Source organism: Colobus angolensis, unplaced genomic scaffold (genome assembly GCF_000951035.1).
Source record: "Colobus angolensis palliatus isolate OR3802 unplaced genomic scaffold, Cang.pa_1.0 Scaffold7, whole genome shotgun sequence".
Classification (NCBI taxonomy): Eukaryota; Metazoa; Chordata; class Mammalia; order Primates; family Cercopithecidae; genus Colobus; species Colobus angolensis.
In genome coordinates this window covers 25,041,840-25,056,536 of record NW_012120709.1, presented here as the reverse complement: position 1 = coordinate 25,056,536, position 14,697 = coordinate 25,041,840, and the positions used below count along the sequence as shown (strand labels likewise).

General features: G+C 42.7%; 1 protein-coding gene and 2 pseudogenes across 1 annotated transcript in view; all 3 read right to left on the bottom strand.

Moving 5' to 3' along the window:
* ARCN1 (archain 1) overlaps positions 1-11,866 on the bottom strand; it is a 40,192-nt gene extending 28,326 nt beyond the window's left edge. Inside the window, exons 1-2 of the mRNA XM_011927041.1 lie at positions 11,741-11,866; positions 430-693 (exon numbers count right to left, since the gene is read on the bottom strand). Coding sequence (XP_011782431.1) covers positions 430-693; positions 11,741-11,866 — 390 coding nt within the window. The remainder of the gene's footprint in view (positions 1-429; positions 694-11,740) is intronic.
* LOC105501098 lies at positions 4,454-4,865 on the bottom strand (annotated as a pseudogene).
* A 1,008-nt stretch (positions 11,867-12,874) lies between the features above and the next one.
* LOC105501213 overlaps positions 12,875-14,697 on the bottom strand; it is a 12,778-nt pseudogene continuing 10,955 nt past the window's right edge.

The following is a 14,697-nucleotide window of genomic DNA, read 5'->3' as shown; positions in this document are numbered from 1 at the left end:
CCTGCCTCAGCCTCCCGAGTAGCTGGGATTACAGGCGTGAGCCACCGTGCCCGGCCTTGGTCTTCATTTTAAGCAAGACTTTGGCATAAAGTCTTAAAGAGAAGGGGTGTGTGTGTGTGTGTGTGTGTGTGTTTGGATCAGTAAGTCTTACCTAAAAAACATTTTCTAAAAAGCACAAACAAGTTTCAGAACTAGAACGGCAGATTAGAACAACTGCTTAAGAACTGGGAAATGAAAGAGTAGTTCCCATATTCTTTTGGGACACCCAATAAATGTCTGCTGAATAAACAAGGAGCTGTAGCAGTAAGTCGCTGGGGTGGGGAGTAGGAGCCTGCAAACTGGTGAGCATCAGCTGCTTTGGAGGAAAAACTAGTTTTGCACAAAATGTAAAACAAAAAGTGGAACCCAGTATTATAGTAGTACTCTTACCACTCTTGAGAAGAGCCTTAGAGTCTCCAAATCTTCTAAAATGTTGCTGTTTTTGGTAGTGATCAGTACCATATACAGTTTCTCCATAGGCTGGTAGACATATCTTACACTCTCTGTTTCAACAAACGTATGTTGTTTTCCAGTGTTCATGAGCTTTGGAAAAGCTGCTAATAAGCCCTCAATCCGAGTTCGGGTCATTTCCACAAACTGTCGAGAGACAATAGCCTTTCCTGCTTTTGTGCAGACCGCTGCTGCCAACAGCACCTGCCAGGAACATATGCATAAATAAGTACTATTATTTCTTCACATCTGTTTTCTCAATATCCCAGGAAATGTTCCCTTTTAGAATGACATACTTATTTAGTGACAGAACTAGTAGTAGTATTATTTTTAAGACGGTCTTACTCTGTCACCCATGCTGGAGTGCAATGGCAAGATCACAGCTCACTGCAACCTCAGACTCCTGGGCTCAAGAAATCCTGAGTAGCTAGGACTACAAGTGCGTGCCACCAAGCCTCGCTAATTTTTAAAAAGGTTTTAGTAAAGACAGTGTCTCGCTATGTTTCCCAGTGTCTCGCTAGGTTTCCCTGGTCTTGAACTCCTGGATTCAAGCAATCCTCCTGCCTTGGCCTCCCAAAGTGCTGAGATTACAGGTGTGAGCTACCACGACCAGCTGATATGAAAAGCAATAGAATACTGACTTTCACGGGCACAGTGGCTCACACCTGTAAACCCAGCACTTTGGGAGGCCAAGGTGGCTGGATTACTTGAGGTCAGGAGTTCGAAACCAGCCTGGCCAACATGGCGAAACCCCATCTCTACTAAAAATACAAAAATGAGCCAGGCATGGTAGCATGCACCTGTAATCCCAGCTACTCAGGAGGCTGAGGCATGAGAATTACTTGAACCCGGGAGGCAGAGATCGAGCTACTGCCCTCCAGCCTGGGTAACACAGCAATACTCTGTCTTTAAAAAAAAAAAAAAAAAGAATGCTGAGTTTCAAACTTTTACTTCATTGTTCTTTTCATTGTAATACGTAATTCATAAGACAAAGCTAAGATAGAGGAAACTAACGCCATTATTCCTGTTTTTCAATAACATACCTACAGAAAAACTGTGTAATGAAATGACCTTTTTCCAAGACCATACATATATTAATGAGTCTCCTGTGACTCAGAACTGGGTTGCTCTCTGCTTTGGCAAACCCATAAAGAACAGCTTAAAACTTTTTCTAAAAAGAACAAGATATTTCCAAGCCCACGCTGAAGTGTGATCAGGCAGATTAAAAATATTAAAGACATAAGAAGCCCCTTACATTTATTATTTTTATCTAGAATATGAAACCAAGCTACTGAGTCTAAATTTATCTTCTGCTCCTTGACTAACTTTCCCATTCACACTGTCTTACTCCTGGACATCCAAACAATTTGCAAAATAAAAATCTAAATGGCTCAATGTTTCACATAGGTTTTGATACTAGGCAATGATCAAGACCTAATAGCCCCCTATTTTAGCATCTGGCATTTCACTAAACAAAACAAAGCACCAAAGGAAGAAGCGGAGACCTCAAATGCCATGAGCAGGGGAGTAAGAAAATTAAGTCCAGTCTCCTCAGTGCAGGAACCCAAGAGCTCATTCACAAGCACAAGTAACAAACACTATTAAAACATTTAGGAAGCCTCAATGCTAGGATATAACTTCTGAAATATCAAAATCCTACTGGTCAGGCTTCTCAGCTTTATAGAAAGCTCTACAGGTGAGTAGCTTGAAGAAAAACAAGTTAGCCAATTTAAATAAATATTCTTATAGTTTCTTTCTTTTTTTTTTTTTGAGACGGAATCTCGCTCTGTCGCCCAGGCTGGAGTGCAGTGGTTGGATCTCAGCTCACTGCAAGCTCCGCCTCCCGGGTTTACGCCATTCTCCTGCCTCAGCCTCCCAAGTAGCTGGGACTACAGGTGCCCGCCACCTCGCCCGGCTAGACGGAGTCTTGCTCTGTCGCCCAGGCTGGAGTGCAGTGGCCGGATCTCAGCTCACTGCAAGCTCCGCCTCCTGGGTTTACACCATTCTCCTGCCTCAGCCTCCTGAGTAGCTGGGACTACAGGCGCTGGCCACATCGCCCGGCTAGTTTTTTGTATTTTCTAGTAGAGATGGGGTTTCACCGTGTTAGCCAGGATGGTCTCGATCTCCTGACCTCGGGTAATCTGCCTGCCTTGGCCTCCCAAAGTGCTGGGATTACAGGTTTGAGCCACTGTGCCCGGCCTAATATTCTTATAGTTTTAATACATCAATAGTTTTGTATTATAGGAGAACATAACATCCTTATCCACTAAAAATAGGTAATTAGGGTATGTGGGAGACAATCACCATCATGCTTATTTCTCAACAGCAAGTGGTCCCGAATAGCTGGAACTACAGGTGCCTAACACTATGCCCAGCTAATTTTTTTTTTTTTAATTTAAGATGGAGTTTCACTCTTTTTGCCCAGGCTGGAGTGCAATGGCGTGATCGTAGCTCACGGCAACCTCCACCTCCCAGATTCAAGGAATGCTCCTGCCTCAGCCTCCCAAGTAGCTGGGATTACAGGTGCATACTACCATACCCAGTTAATTTTGTATTTTTAGTAGAGATGGGGTTTCACTGTGTTGGCCAAGCTGGTCTTGAACTCCTGACCTCCAGTAATCCACCCGCCTTGGCCTCCCAAAATGCTACAGACGTGAGCCACCACGCCTGGCCTTTTTTTTGTATTTTTAGTAGAGACAGGTTTTCACCATATTGGCCAGGCTGGTCTACAACTCCTAAGTTCGATCACCTAAGGTCAAAGTGATCCACCCGCCTCGGCCTCCCAAAGTGCTGGGATTACAGGCATAAGCCAACGTGCTTATGCCCTTTTTAGGGCACAGGCCCTAAACAGTTTTTAAAAAGTAGTCTTGGGCCACGCACAGTGGCTCACACCTATAATCCCAGCACTTTGGGAGGCAGAGGCGGGTGGATCACCTGTGGTCGGGAGTTCGAGACCAGCCTGACCAACATGGAGAAACCCCATCCCTACTAAAAATACAAACACACATTAAAAGAGACTTAGACATGTGAGTCCATCACAATGTACAAATCAAATTTGAACAGTGATTGAATAGTTGATAATACTAAAAAATTACTGCTCATTTTTTAGGTGTGAAAATATGCTATCATAGTAATGTATTTTTATGGAAGGAATACTTATATATTTTTAAAAAAGAGTTGTGTAGTTTTGAATCCTTCCACAGTCTTTCATATTAAAGGTGCTCCCTCAATGACTATATTGACTATATTGAATCTGGGATACACCTTATCTTCAAACTATGCTAGTTTTGCATGTGGTGCTAACGAAAGGTCACTGGATTTAGTAATTATCCTGAGGATTGGAATTTACAATTTCTTTTTTTTTTTTGGAGACAGGGTCTCACTTTGTCACTCAGGCTGGACTGCAATGGTGCGATCGTGGCTCACGTAGCCTCAACTTCTAGGCTTGAACAATCCTCCTGCCTCAGCCCCTTGAAAGGAGCTGGGACTATGGGCAGGTGCCACTACGCTTGGCAAATTTTTGTATTTTCAGCATGTTGCCCAGGCTGGTCTTGAACTCCTGGACTCAAGTGATCAGCGTACCCTGGCCTCCCGAAGTGCTGGAATTATAAGCATGAGTCACCACGCCTAGCCAGAACTCACAATTTCATGTGTTGAATATCAGTTATAAATATTCCTTTTAAAAGCAACTGTCCTAATATTATAAAAATGGGTTTTTGTGACTTGGGATAAAATTTTCCAAACTGCCAATATATCACACATGGATTCAAAACTGCTAAATAGCAAACTGATGATTCAAAAAGTGGCCCGAGTGATGATATGATGTTCATAAAGAATCTAGACAAAATTGCTTTATGAATATAAAAATGGAAAAATTCTTTCTAAATTAAGATTTATGTAATTTAAAACATATGTAAATTATTAACTATTTTAAGAACATATTGGACTATTTTTGATATTTTTTTAAAGTACAATTTCCATTTTATTTTTCTCCAGAGAATAGTCTGTCTTCAGTCTTTAAGGACTCAGCTCCTTACATGGGCTTTGGTGGGGGACGTGGGGCAGCAATCTGTAGTTCTAAATTGGGGAGGGGGTGTTTGGTCCTTGTGGGCTTCAGGAGATTGATTCCTGACTACTTTGCTGTGCATTGCACAACTCACACAGTAATGTAGCTTCACATACAGCTTGGGAAGCACATAGGCATCGAAGGTGCTCGCTTCAGAAATGTCCCTGACTGCTATAGGACTGTTTTGAATGACGAATTTCTTAATGGCCTTATCCTTGGGCACACATCGAGCACAGTTAGTGCAGCGAATAGGCTGCATGTGGCCGCGGCCCTTTCTGGCATGACCGTTGTTCCTTCTTTTCTTCGTCATCTTGGAGGCATGCACCGGAGAGAGGAGTTTTTTTGTTTTGTTTTGTTTTTTGTTTTTTTTCTTTTTTAAAAGAGTTTCGCTCTTGTTGCCCAGGCTGGAGTACAATGGCAAGATCTTGGCTCACTGCAACTTCCGCCTCCCGGGTTCAAGTGATTCTCCTGCCTCAGCCTCCCGAGTAGCTGGGATTACAGGCGCCACCACCATGCCCAGCTAATTTTTTTTTGTATTTCTAGTAGAGACGGGGTTTCACCATATTGGTTGGCCAAGCTGGTCTCGAATGCCCGACCTCAGGGGATCCACCCAGCTTGGCCTCCGAAAGTGTTGAGATTACAGGTGTGAGCCACCGTGCCCGGACTATTTTTGTTACATTCTTAAAAGTTTATATAATTGGCAAAAAGCTTTTCTTCTTAATAGTCTCATCAGAAAAGTGGGGAATTCTCTTATATTTGGGATCATTTCACATTGGTTTCTCCTTTTCCCAAAGACTGAGTTAGAATTAGTGTCCCAAATTTGCAAAGAACCAAGCTGATATATCGGAAAAACTAAATGACTGGGAGTGAGAAAATCTATATTCTAGTTTTGTTCTTCTATTTACCATCTGTCTGACCTTCAGTTACTCAACCTCTCTTAACCTCGTTTCTTTCCCTATAAAATGCAGCATTATCTAATGACCTTATAAGCTATTATGAGGGCCAAATGATAATGAAACTGTACTTCAAAAGTGCTATACAACTTGTAGCACATATATTCATGATGTAAAACAGCACCATTAGTAATAACAAACATGCATCTCATGAAAAAAAATTATGTCACTTCAAGGTGATGGATTTTTCTTTTTTTATTAAAAAAAAAAAAAAATAGAGACGGGGTTTTACCATGTTGCCCAGGCTACTCTCAAACTCCTGGGCTAAAGTGATCTGCACACCTCAGCCTTCCAAAGTGCTGGGACTACAAGTGTGAGCCATAGCATCCGGCCAAGGTAATGGATTTTTGCTTTTGTCAATATTTTGATATTCAAATAATGAATATTGATTCTCCCCCCAAAATTTTACATACAGTTTCCGGGAATGCACTGATCCTCTAGAGAAGTTATTCTCAAATGGCCCACAGAAAATCCCCTCATGTAATGAGAGAGATTATTAATAAATGGGAGCATATTGCAAATGTAATCCCTGTAGGGCCTCCTATCCCTAAAAGTTTGAGAATCATAGCTCTAGGAAGTTATGGTCCTCTATGTTAGAATTTTATGAGGTTCTGAAGGAATAAGATAAATCAAATGCACATCTAAAGAAAGGACAGCTCAGACCAAAACTTCAGACCTATATAAACATGCTGCATTTAATAGAAACCCCACATCTAATAATAAAACTGTTAGAAACAATGTTTACAGGCTCAAGGGTAGTTCTTAGGTTTCCAACTAGAGTTAAAAACACCTCTATACCATACAGGTAAAATTTAGGTAAAAACATCAAAAGCAACTTGAAAGGGAAAAAGGAACAAAAAGGTGTGTTACTATCTACTTTATTTATTTTTTGAGAGAGTGTCTCACTCTGTAGTCCAGGCTGCAGTGTAGTGGTGCCATCTCGGCTCACTGCAAGCTCTGCCTCCTGGGTTCGAGAAATTCTCATGCCTCAGCCTCCTGAGCAGCTGGGACTACAGGTGCAGGCCAGCACCACCAAGCCTGGCTAATTCAATAGAGACAGGGTTTCATCATGTTGGCCAGGCTGGTCTCCAACTCCTGGCCTCAAGTCATCTGCACGCCTTGGCCTCCAAAGTGTTGGGATTACAGGAGTGGGCCACTGCACCCGGCCCATCCACTTTACTGATGAGCACATTCAAAAACTAATTATAGGTACTGGTAATCTCCATTTTTGTGATGTTATAAGAATTAACTGAGTAATTATTTATTGAACACCTACTATGCATACAACATGCTTTCTGAGAATTAAGATGACACAGACTAGCATTCTGCCTACAAGAAGCTTAATAGGGATAAGACACAAATGCAAATCACTGTAATGTGCGGCAGAATGTGTTAAGTAACATAAGAGAGTCACTGATAAAGTGCATGGAAATTCAGAGGAAGACATTACTTCCAGCTGGTAAGGTCAGGGATGACTTGATAGAAGAAACAGCATTTAGGCAGGGAGCAGTGGCTCATGCCTTAATCTCTGCACTTTGGGAGCCAGGGTGGGCGGATTACCTGAGGTCAGGAGTTCAAGACCAGCCTGGTCAAAAAGGTAAAACCCTGTCTCTACCACAAAATACAAAAAATTAGCCGAGTGTGGTGGTGCACGCCTGTAGTCCCAGCTACTGGGGAGAGTGAGGTGGGAGGATTGCTTGAACCTGGGAGGTGGAAGTTGCAGTAAGCCGAGATCATACCACTTTACTCCAGCCTGGGCTACAAAGTGAGACTCTGCCTCAAAAAAAAAAAAAAAAAGAAACAGTATTTAAATCATGCTTTAATGAATTCCAGGATTGTTTTGAGACAGAGTCTTGCTCCAGGATTTGTTTTGAGAGAGTGTCTTGCTCCAGGATTTGTTTTGAGACAGAGTCTTGCTCTATTGCCCAGGCTGTAGTGCAGTAGTGTGATCTCAGCTCAGTGCAGCCTCAACATTCTGGGCTCAGGTGATTCTCCCACTTCACCTCCCAGGTATCTGGGACTACAGGCACATGCCACCACACCTGGCTAATTTTTTGTATTTTTCTGTAGAGACATGGTTTTGCCATGTTGCCCAGGCTGGTCTCAAACTCCCAACCTCAAGTGATCCACCTGCCTCAGCCTCTCAAAGTGCTGGGATTACAGGCATGAGCCACCACGCCTGGCCAGAATTCCAGGATTTCATATGTCAAGATGAAGAAAGCAGTAGGGTAAAATCATATGTTTCTCTTTGAGTCATTCCATTATCCAGATACAAGCAAAACAAGGCTTCCAAAGAAGGACCAAAGATCCCCATACTAAGTATAGCATAAATATCAAAACATCCAGGACACCACAAATCACAGGTTCCAGGCAGTTGACACAGGTCTCTCTGTTACAGCTACTAACACGGCTAGAACGTATAGTCACCTCTAAACAAGATAAATTTATCGGCCAAGCGCGGTGGCTCAAGCCTGTAATCCCAGCACTTTGGGAGGCCGAGACGGGCGGATCACAAGGTCAGCAGATCGAGACCATCCTGGCTAACACGGTGAAACCCCGTCTCTACTAAAAAAAAAAACTACAAAAAACTAGCCGGGCGAGGTGGCGGCGCCTGTAGTCCCAGCTACCCGGGAGGCTGAGGCAGGAGAATGGCATGAACCCGGGAGGCGGAGCTTGCAGTGAGCTGAGATCCGGCCACAGCACTCCAGCCTGGGTGACAGAGCGAGACTCTGTCTCAAAAAAAAAAAAAAAAAGATAAATTTATCCTATCCTAAATTAACATTTGTCTTCTTAAAGTTCTTGAAATAATAAACCTCTTCACATCAATGTTTACTGGTTTAACAATTATTAAAATATAGCATATACTAAAAGATAAGTTAACAATTTTACCTATTGAAATTTGATCTGATCTCCGAGGAAGAATTAATAAACATGATTACAAAGTTTTTGTTTTTTTAACATTTTTGGAAAAAAAATTCCAGATCTAAAAGGAACTTGCAAGAGCGCTTGATTGTCTTACAGATGTGAAAACTGAGGGCCCATAAGTTAGATGATCTCTCCAGGACTGCTTAAAAAAAAAAAAAAATTCCCCCATTAAGTTAAGCTTTGCCAAACAACTTTTAATAATTCTTACATGGTTTGAGTACACTATCTTTGGACTAAATAACAACTCTCTGCTACACAGACTTAACTACATGAATTGTTAAGTGCTTCAAGTTAAGAAACCTGGAGAATTAGGTTTCTGTTCTGCCTTTGCCACTAATTATGTGACCTTGGAGAAGTCACTTAATTGATTATTGAAATATCCCTAAAGTAGGAGGTTAGTTTACATGAAATCCAAAGTGCTGTGTCTTTAAAGTTCTATAAGTCTAAGCATTTGAAAACTACAGTAACAGAAAAAAAAAAAACTACAGTGACAGAAAATGTACAAACTTCCATTTTATACCCACTGCTCCAGTTCTAACCACTTTGGAACAACATTTTATGGTAATATTAGGCTGCAAGAAGGCAAACTGTCTAACCATAACAAATTGTGTGTGCAAGAGAGGTACAAGAATAACAGGTGGTATAATAATTCAGCATAAATATGCACAACTCTCTCTCAAAAAAAGTCGAGTTCTTTCTTGAACTTCTAAATGCTTCAGGTTTCCTTACTTTCAGAATTATAGTCACCTTCTCCTTTGTAATTCACTGCAATATTTTATACACACACACACACACACACACGATTCATGGCCATATTAAGTCTAGTTTCTATAATTGTCAGGGAGGACTGTTCTGTCTTTCCTATTTACGTGAAGCTACTATACATAAAATCAGAAAGAAGATTACAATAAAATGTAGACCACATACAAAACCTAAAACTTGAAAAGTAATTCACTCAGTGAGGGTTTTAAATCCATCACATTTCTATTCTAAAACAAAAGCTTGTAGAGAATTAAAACACACACACACACACCCATTATCAGTTTCTGCAGTGAACTTCTATATGAAGACATAAATAGACGGCAAATCAATGGAAACTTAAGAGAATCATTTTCATTCTCTGCTGTCCTCTCAAAACACAATTAAAAAGATACATAAAGAATACAGTGCTGGGCATGGTGGCTCACATCTGCAATTCCAACACTTTGGGAGGCTGAGGTGGGAGGATCACTTGAGGTCAGGAGTTCAAGACCAGCCTGGTCAACATGGTGAAACCACATTTCTACTAAAAATAGAAAAATTAGCTGGGCGTGGTGGCACATACCTGTAATCTCAGCTACTTGGGAGGCTGAGGCAGAATAGCTTGAACCTAGGGGGCAGAGATTGAAGGGACCCAAGATTGCGCCACTGCACTCCAGCCTGGGTGACAGAGTAAGATTCCGTCTCAAAAAAAAAAAAAAAAAAAAAAAAAAGAATACAATAGCTGTGCTGCTGCTGTATCATATATGAAAAAAAGGGGCTGGGCGCAGTGGTTTACGCCTGTAATCCCAACACCTTGGGAGGCTGAGGGCAGATCACAAGGTCAAGAGAGAGAGACCATCCTGGCCAACGTGGTGAAACCCTGTCTCTACTAAAAATTCAAAAAATTAGCTGGGCATGGTGGCATGCGCCTGTAGTCCCAGCTACTCAGGAGGCTCAGGCAGGAGGATAGCTTGAACGTGGAAGGTGGAGGTTGCAGTGAGCCGAGATTGTGCCGCTGCACTCCAGCCTGGAGACAAAGTGAGACTCAGTCTCGAAAACCAAACAAACAAGAAAAAAAGTCAGAACATGTTCTCATTAATTTGCAGAATACAAGAAAAAGATCAAATCAAGGCCCGCATGTCTACAGTCCCAGCTACTCGGGAGATGGAGGTGGGAGGATCGCTTAAGGCTAGGAGTTTCAGGCCATAGTGCACTGTGATAGTGCCTGTGAATAGCCACTGTCCTCCAGCCTGGGCAACATAGTGAGACCCTGTCTCTTAAAAAAATAAGTAAATCAAAAGATGCCTTTCTTTGTACTTTATTTTACGATGAAGTCCTGAGAAGGCATTTGTTTTTGCATTTGTTCACTTATCTGTTGGAACTTTGCAGTCTAGGACACTCTGCACTTCAATAACTAAAGCCAAAAGGAATTTATTTTTAAAAAATCAATGTTTATGTACTGATATCTGCAACTTACTTTGAAATGTATTTTTTTTTAATGGAGACAGGGATGGATGGATGGTTAGATGCATGATAAAATATAGTGAAATGTTAGTTACAGAATCTAGTTGGTGTTTATATGGGTATTCACTACAAAGTTCTTTCAATTTTTCCAGATGTTTGAAAATTTCATAATGAAATGCTGGACTAAAATAAATTGCTAGAAGTTTTGATACAACTTTCAGATCAATATTTCACCCTATCTGGACATTTCTACTGTCCAGGGATATGTTTGTAAAGGAGCAGGACCCAAAAACATTACACAGAAATAACACCAATGTCTTAAGACTCTACAGAGCAGAACGTACTGAGATAAATTGTTCTCCAGAGTACACAAATCTGTGTGTATCTGGATCATGCTAAGTTCCAAATAATTCAGAAATATGTGACACAACTCTATGCGTACGTACACATGTCAAAATAGCATGCAAAAGTTATATTTTATATATATCATGTAGGGCTTCACCATCCCTCAGTTATCAATGAATTAAAAATACTAAGTTCCAATAACCTTTTAACAAATAAGATTTTTATAAAGATTATCTATATCTGGTTTATATAATACAAGACCTTAACTTTACCATTAAAATAAAAATATGCTCGGCCGGGCGCGGTGGCTCACGCCTGTAATCCCAGCACTTTGGGAGGCCGAGACAGGCGGATCACCGGTCAGAAGATCGAGACCATCCTGGCTAACATGGTGAAACCCCGTCTCTACTAAAAATACAAAAAACTAGCCGGGTGTAGTGGCAAGCGCCTGTAGTCCCAGCTATTTGGGAGGCTGAGGCAGGAGAATGGCGAGAACTCGGGAGGCGGAGCTTGCAGTGAGCCGAGAGGGCGCCACCGCACTCCAGCCTGGGCGACTGAGCAAGACTCCGTCTCAAAAAAAAAAAAAAAAAATGCTCTAAAATACACTATTAATTCCAGGGTGTAAACAGGAACTGAGTTTCAAAATCACTAACCAAATACAGAACCTCCTGGAGAAACTGAAAATACAAGTTTCTATAAATTTTATGTCCAACACAAAAATTTTAGGAGGCAAACCTGTTTGATGCAATTTATATACCTGAGGCTGAGAAAAGCTCTTCAGTGGCTTAAAGCTCAAGCATGAGTTCCCCCCACTATCCAAGTTCTTATCTAAAGGGTTGTCAATAGAACTGATTAGGATTGGCACCAAATTACATTCTGTCATCTCTCAGGTACACTGGACGATGTTTTAAATCAAGTTATCTATTGACAAAAGAATAAAAAAGAACAGAACAGAACATCCTTCAAAAGATTAAAGGACATAAGGTGCACTGAAAAATAAATTACTAGCTTTTTTGCAACCAAAGAATGTCTACTACTTTATGAATATCTACAAATCACAGCGATAAAGGAAGATTGAGTGATGTCAGCAGTTCTGATTTCCTCCATCCTCAACCACATTACCTTTCTCATCCTTGTAACAGATGAGTATACAAAGATAACCCATGTGAAGGCAAGTAACTGGTCTCAGAGGATAACTCACCCCTCTTACTCCTCCTCCTGTGAGACATCTGACTACGACAGGCCACATACACATTTTACTTCACCTGAACAATAAGTTGCCTGAAAGCAAACCCTGTGTTCTCTGGAACTTGCTCACATTTTCCCAGTGGTCTACACAGTGTATGTACCCTAAGTCACACTAACAAATGGACACAAGTGAGTTCTACGGAAGTAGTGGAAGGTTTCAGGGACACTTGGGTCCTATAAATTAATGTTAGAAGTTACTCCTTTCCGCTCTGTATCTCCATTTCTCCCTTCTGAACAAACAAAAGAAAAATTTCTGGACACCAGTGGATTTGCATTTCGGGTTATCAACGGCCTAGCAAATACCGGGGGTGAGAGACAAGCTGGTTAACAAGAAGGACCAGAACCTCCGGAGACAGGCCCAGCTTGCTGAGCCTAAGCGCCAGGGAACCGGCAGGACAGAATCAGTTCCGAGGTCCGCAGCCTGGGACCCGCACCACCACCACGAAGTTCTCGCAGAGCAAAAACGCCGGGCCGTCTCAGGGACAGGTCCCAGCAGACGAGGGAGTCCAGCTGGTTGGGGGTGGTGGGGAAGCGGGCAAGACGACAGATGGACTGAAGTCAGCTCCGTCGGATCTCCAGGAGACTGGGCACAGGAGGTCACATTGCTCCCGGAGCCCCGAGCAAAGCACCCGGCCCTAGACCCTCAGGGCGGGGCTCCTCCGGCCCCGGCCCCAGGCCCGCCGACAAGGAGAGACGGTGAGGCTCGGACCCCAGGAGTTCGGGTCCTGGCTCGGATCTTACCATGGTGAGGGCGGTGGTGGGGCGCGCCCGCTCTCCGGCTCCACTGGGGATAGGGGGAGGGTCTGGGGAAGGGGAGCACGGGCCGCTCCGGATCTGCTGCCCGCTTGACAGGGGCCGCTGCCGCTTCGCCTCTTGCCAAGATGGCGGCCCCGAGCCACGTCTTCAACCGGAAGCGGCGCAGGTCAAAGGGCAGGGCGGGGCGGGGCCTGCGAGCTGGGGAAATTGAGGGTACCCCGCTCCGGTTAAGCTGTGCCCAGGAGGTGTAGGGTGCGTTCACCCCGCAACTGTGGAACCTTAGATCTCTGCCCTTTCACTTTCATCGCCTTCATTTATTTTGCGTCACATCTTACAGTTTATTAAGCCGCTGGCACAGCCACTATTATTTAATATACAAGATAACCCGTGTGCATAAAGGACTAGTATCCGGAATATATAAATAAATTTTTTTTTTTTTTTTTGAGATGGAGTCTCACTCTGTCGCCCAGGCTGGAGTGCAATAGGGCAATGTCGGCTCACTGCAACCTCCGCTTCCCAGGTTCAAGGGATTCTTCTGCCTCAGCCTCCCGAGTAGCTGGAATTACAGGCACGGGCCACCACGTTCGGCTGTTCTTTGTAGTTTTAGTTGAGAAGGGGTTTCGCCACGTCGGCCAGGCTGGTCTCGAACTCCTGACCCCAAGTGATCCACCCGCCTCAGCCTCCCAAAGTGCTGGGATTACAGGCGTGAGCCCCTGCGCCCAGCCTAAGAACTATAACTCAGCAATAAAAAGACAAATACAGTATTCCTGTCTAAAAATGGGCTTCATCTGCAAAATGGAGAGAGTAGAAAACAAAAAATTAAAATGAGCAAAAGATCTGAATAGATCTGTGTCCAAAGAAGATATATAAACGGCTAATACGCACATTAAGAAATGTTGAATATCCTTAGGGAAATGCAAATCAGACCCATGAGATACCACTTCACACCCACTAGGATGGCTATCATAATAATTGTTGGTGAGGATGAATGTAAAATAGTGCAGCCACGTTGGAAAAGAGTTTGGCAGTTCCTCAAAAAGTTAAACAAAATTGCCACATGACTGAGCAATTCTACTCATAGATACATATCCAGGAGAACTGAATATATGTCAACACAAAAATGTGTACCCTAATGTTCATAGCAGCATTATTCATAGTAGCCAGAAAGTGGAGACAATCCAAACAAATCCATTCATCAATAGATGTGGCATATATATGGAATGGAATATTATTTAATCACAAAAAAAGAATAAGGTACTGACATGCTACAATATGGATGAACCTTGAAAATATTATGTGAAAAAAGACAGATACAATGGGGCACTCATATATGATTGAATTAATATGAAAGATCCAGAACAGAAGAAAACCCACAGAGACAGAGACTAGCTTAGTGGTTTCCAGGGGCTCAGGAATGGTAGGAATAGGGAGTGAGAGCTAATTAGTGTGAGATTTATTTCTGGAATAATTAAAACATTCTGGAATTAAGCCAGGCATGGTTGCATGATCCTAGAGTCCCAGCTACTTGGGAGGCTGAGTTGGGAGGATGGCTTGAGACCGGGGTTAAAGGTCAGCCTGTGCAAAATAGTGAGACTTAGACTCTTTTTTGTTTTTTCGTTTTTTTTTTTGAGACGGAGTCTCGCTCTGTCGCCCAGGCTGGAGTACAGTGGGCGGATCTCCGCTCACTGCAAGCTCCGCCTCCCGGGTTTA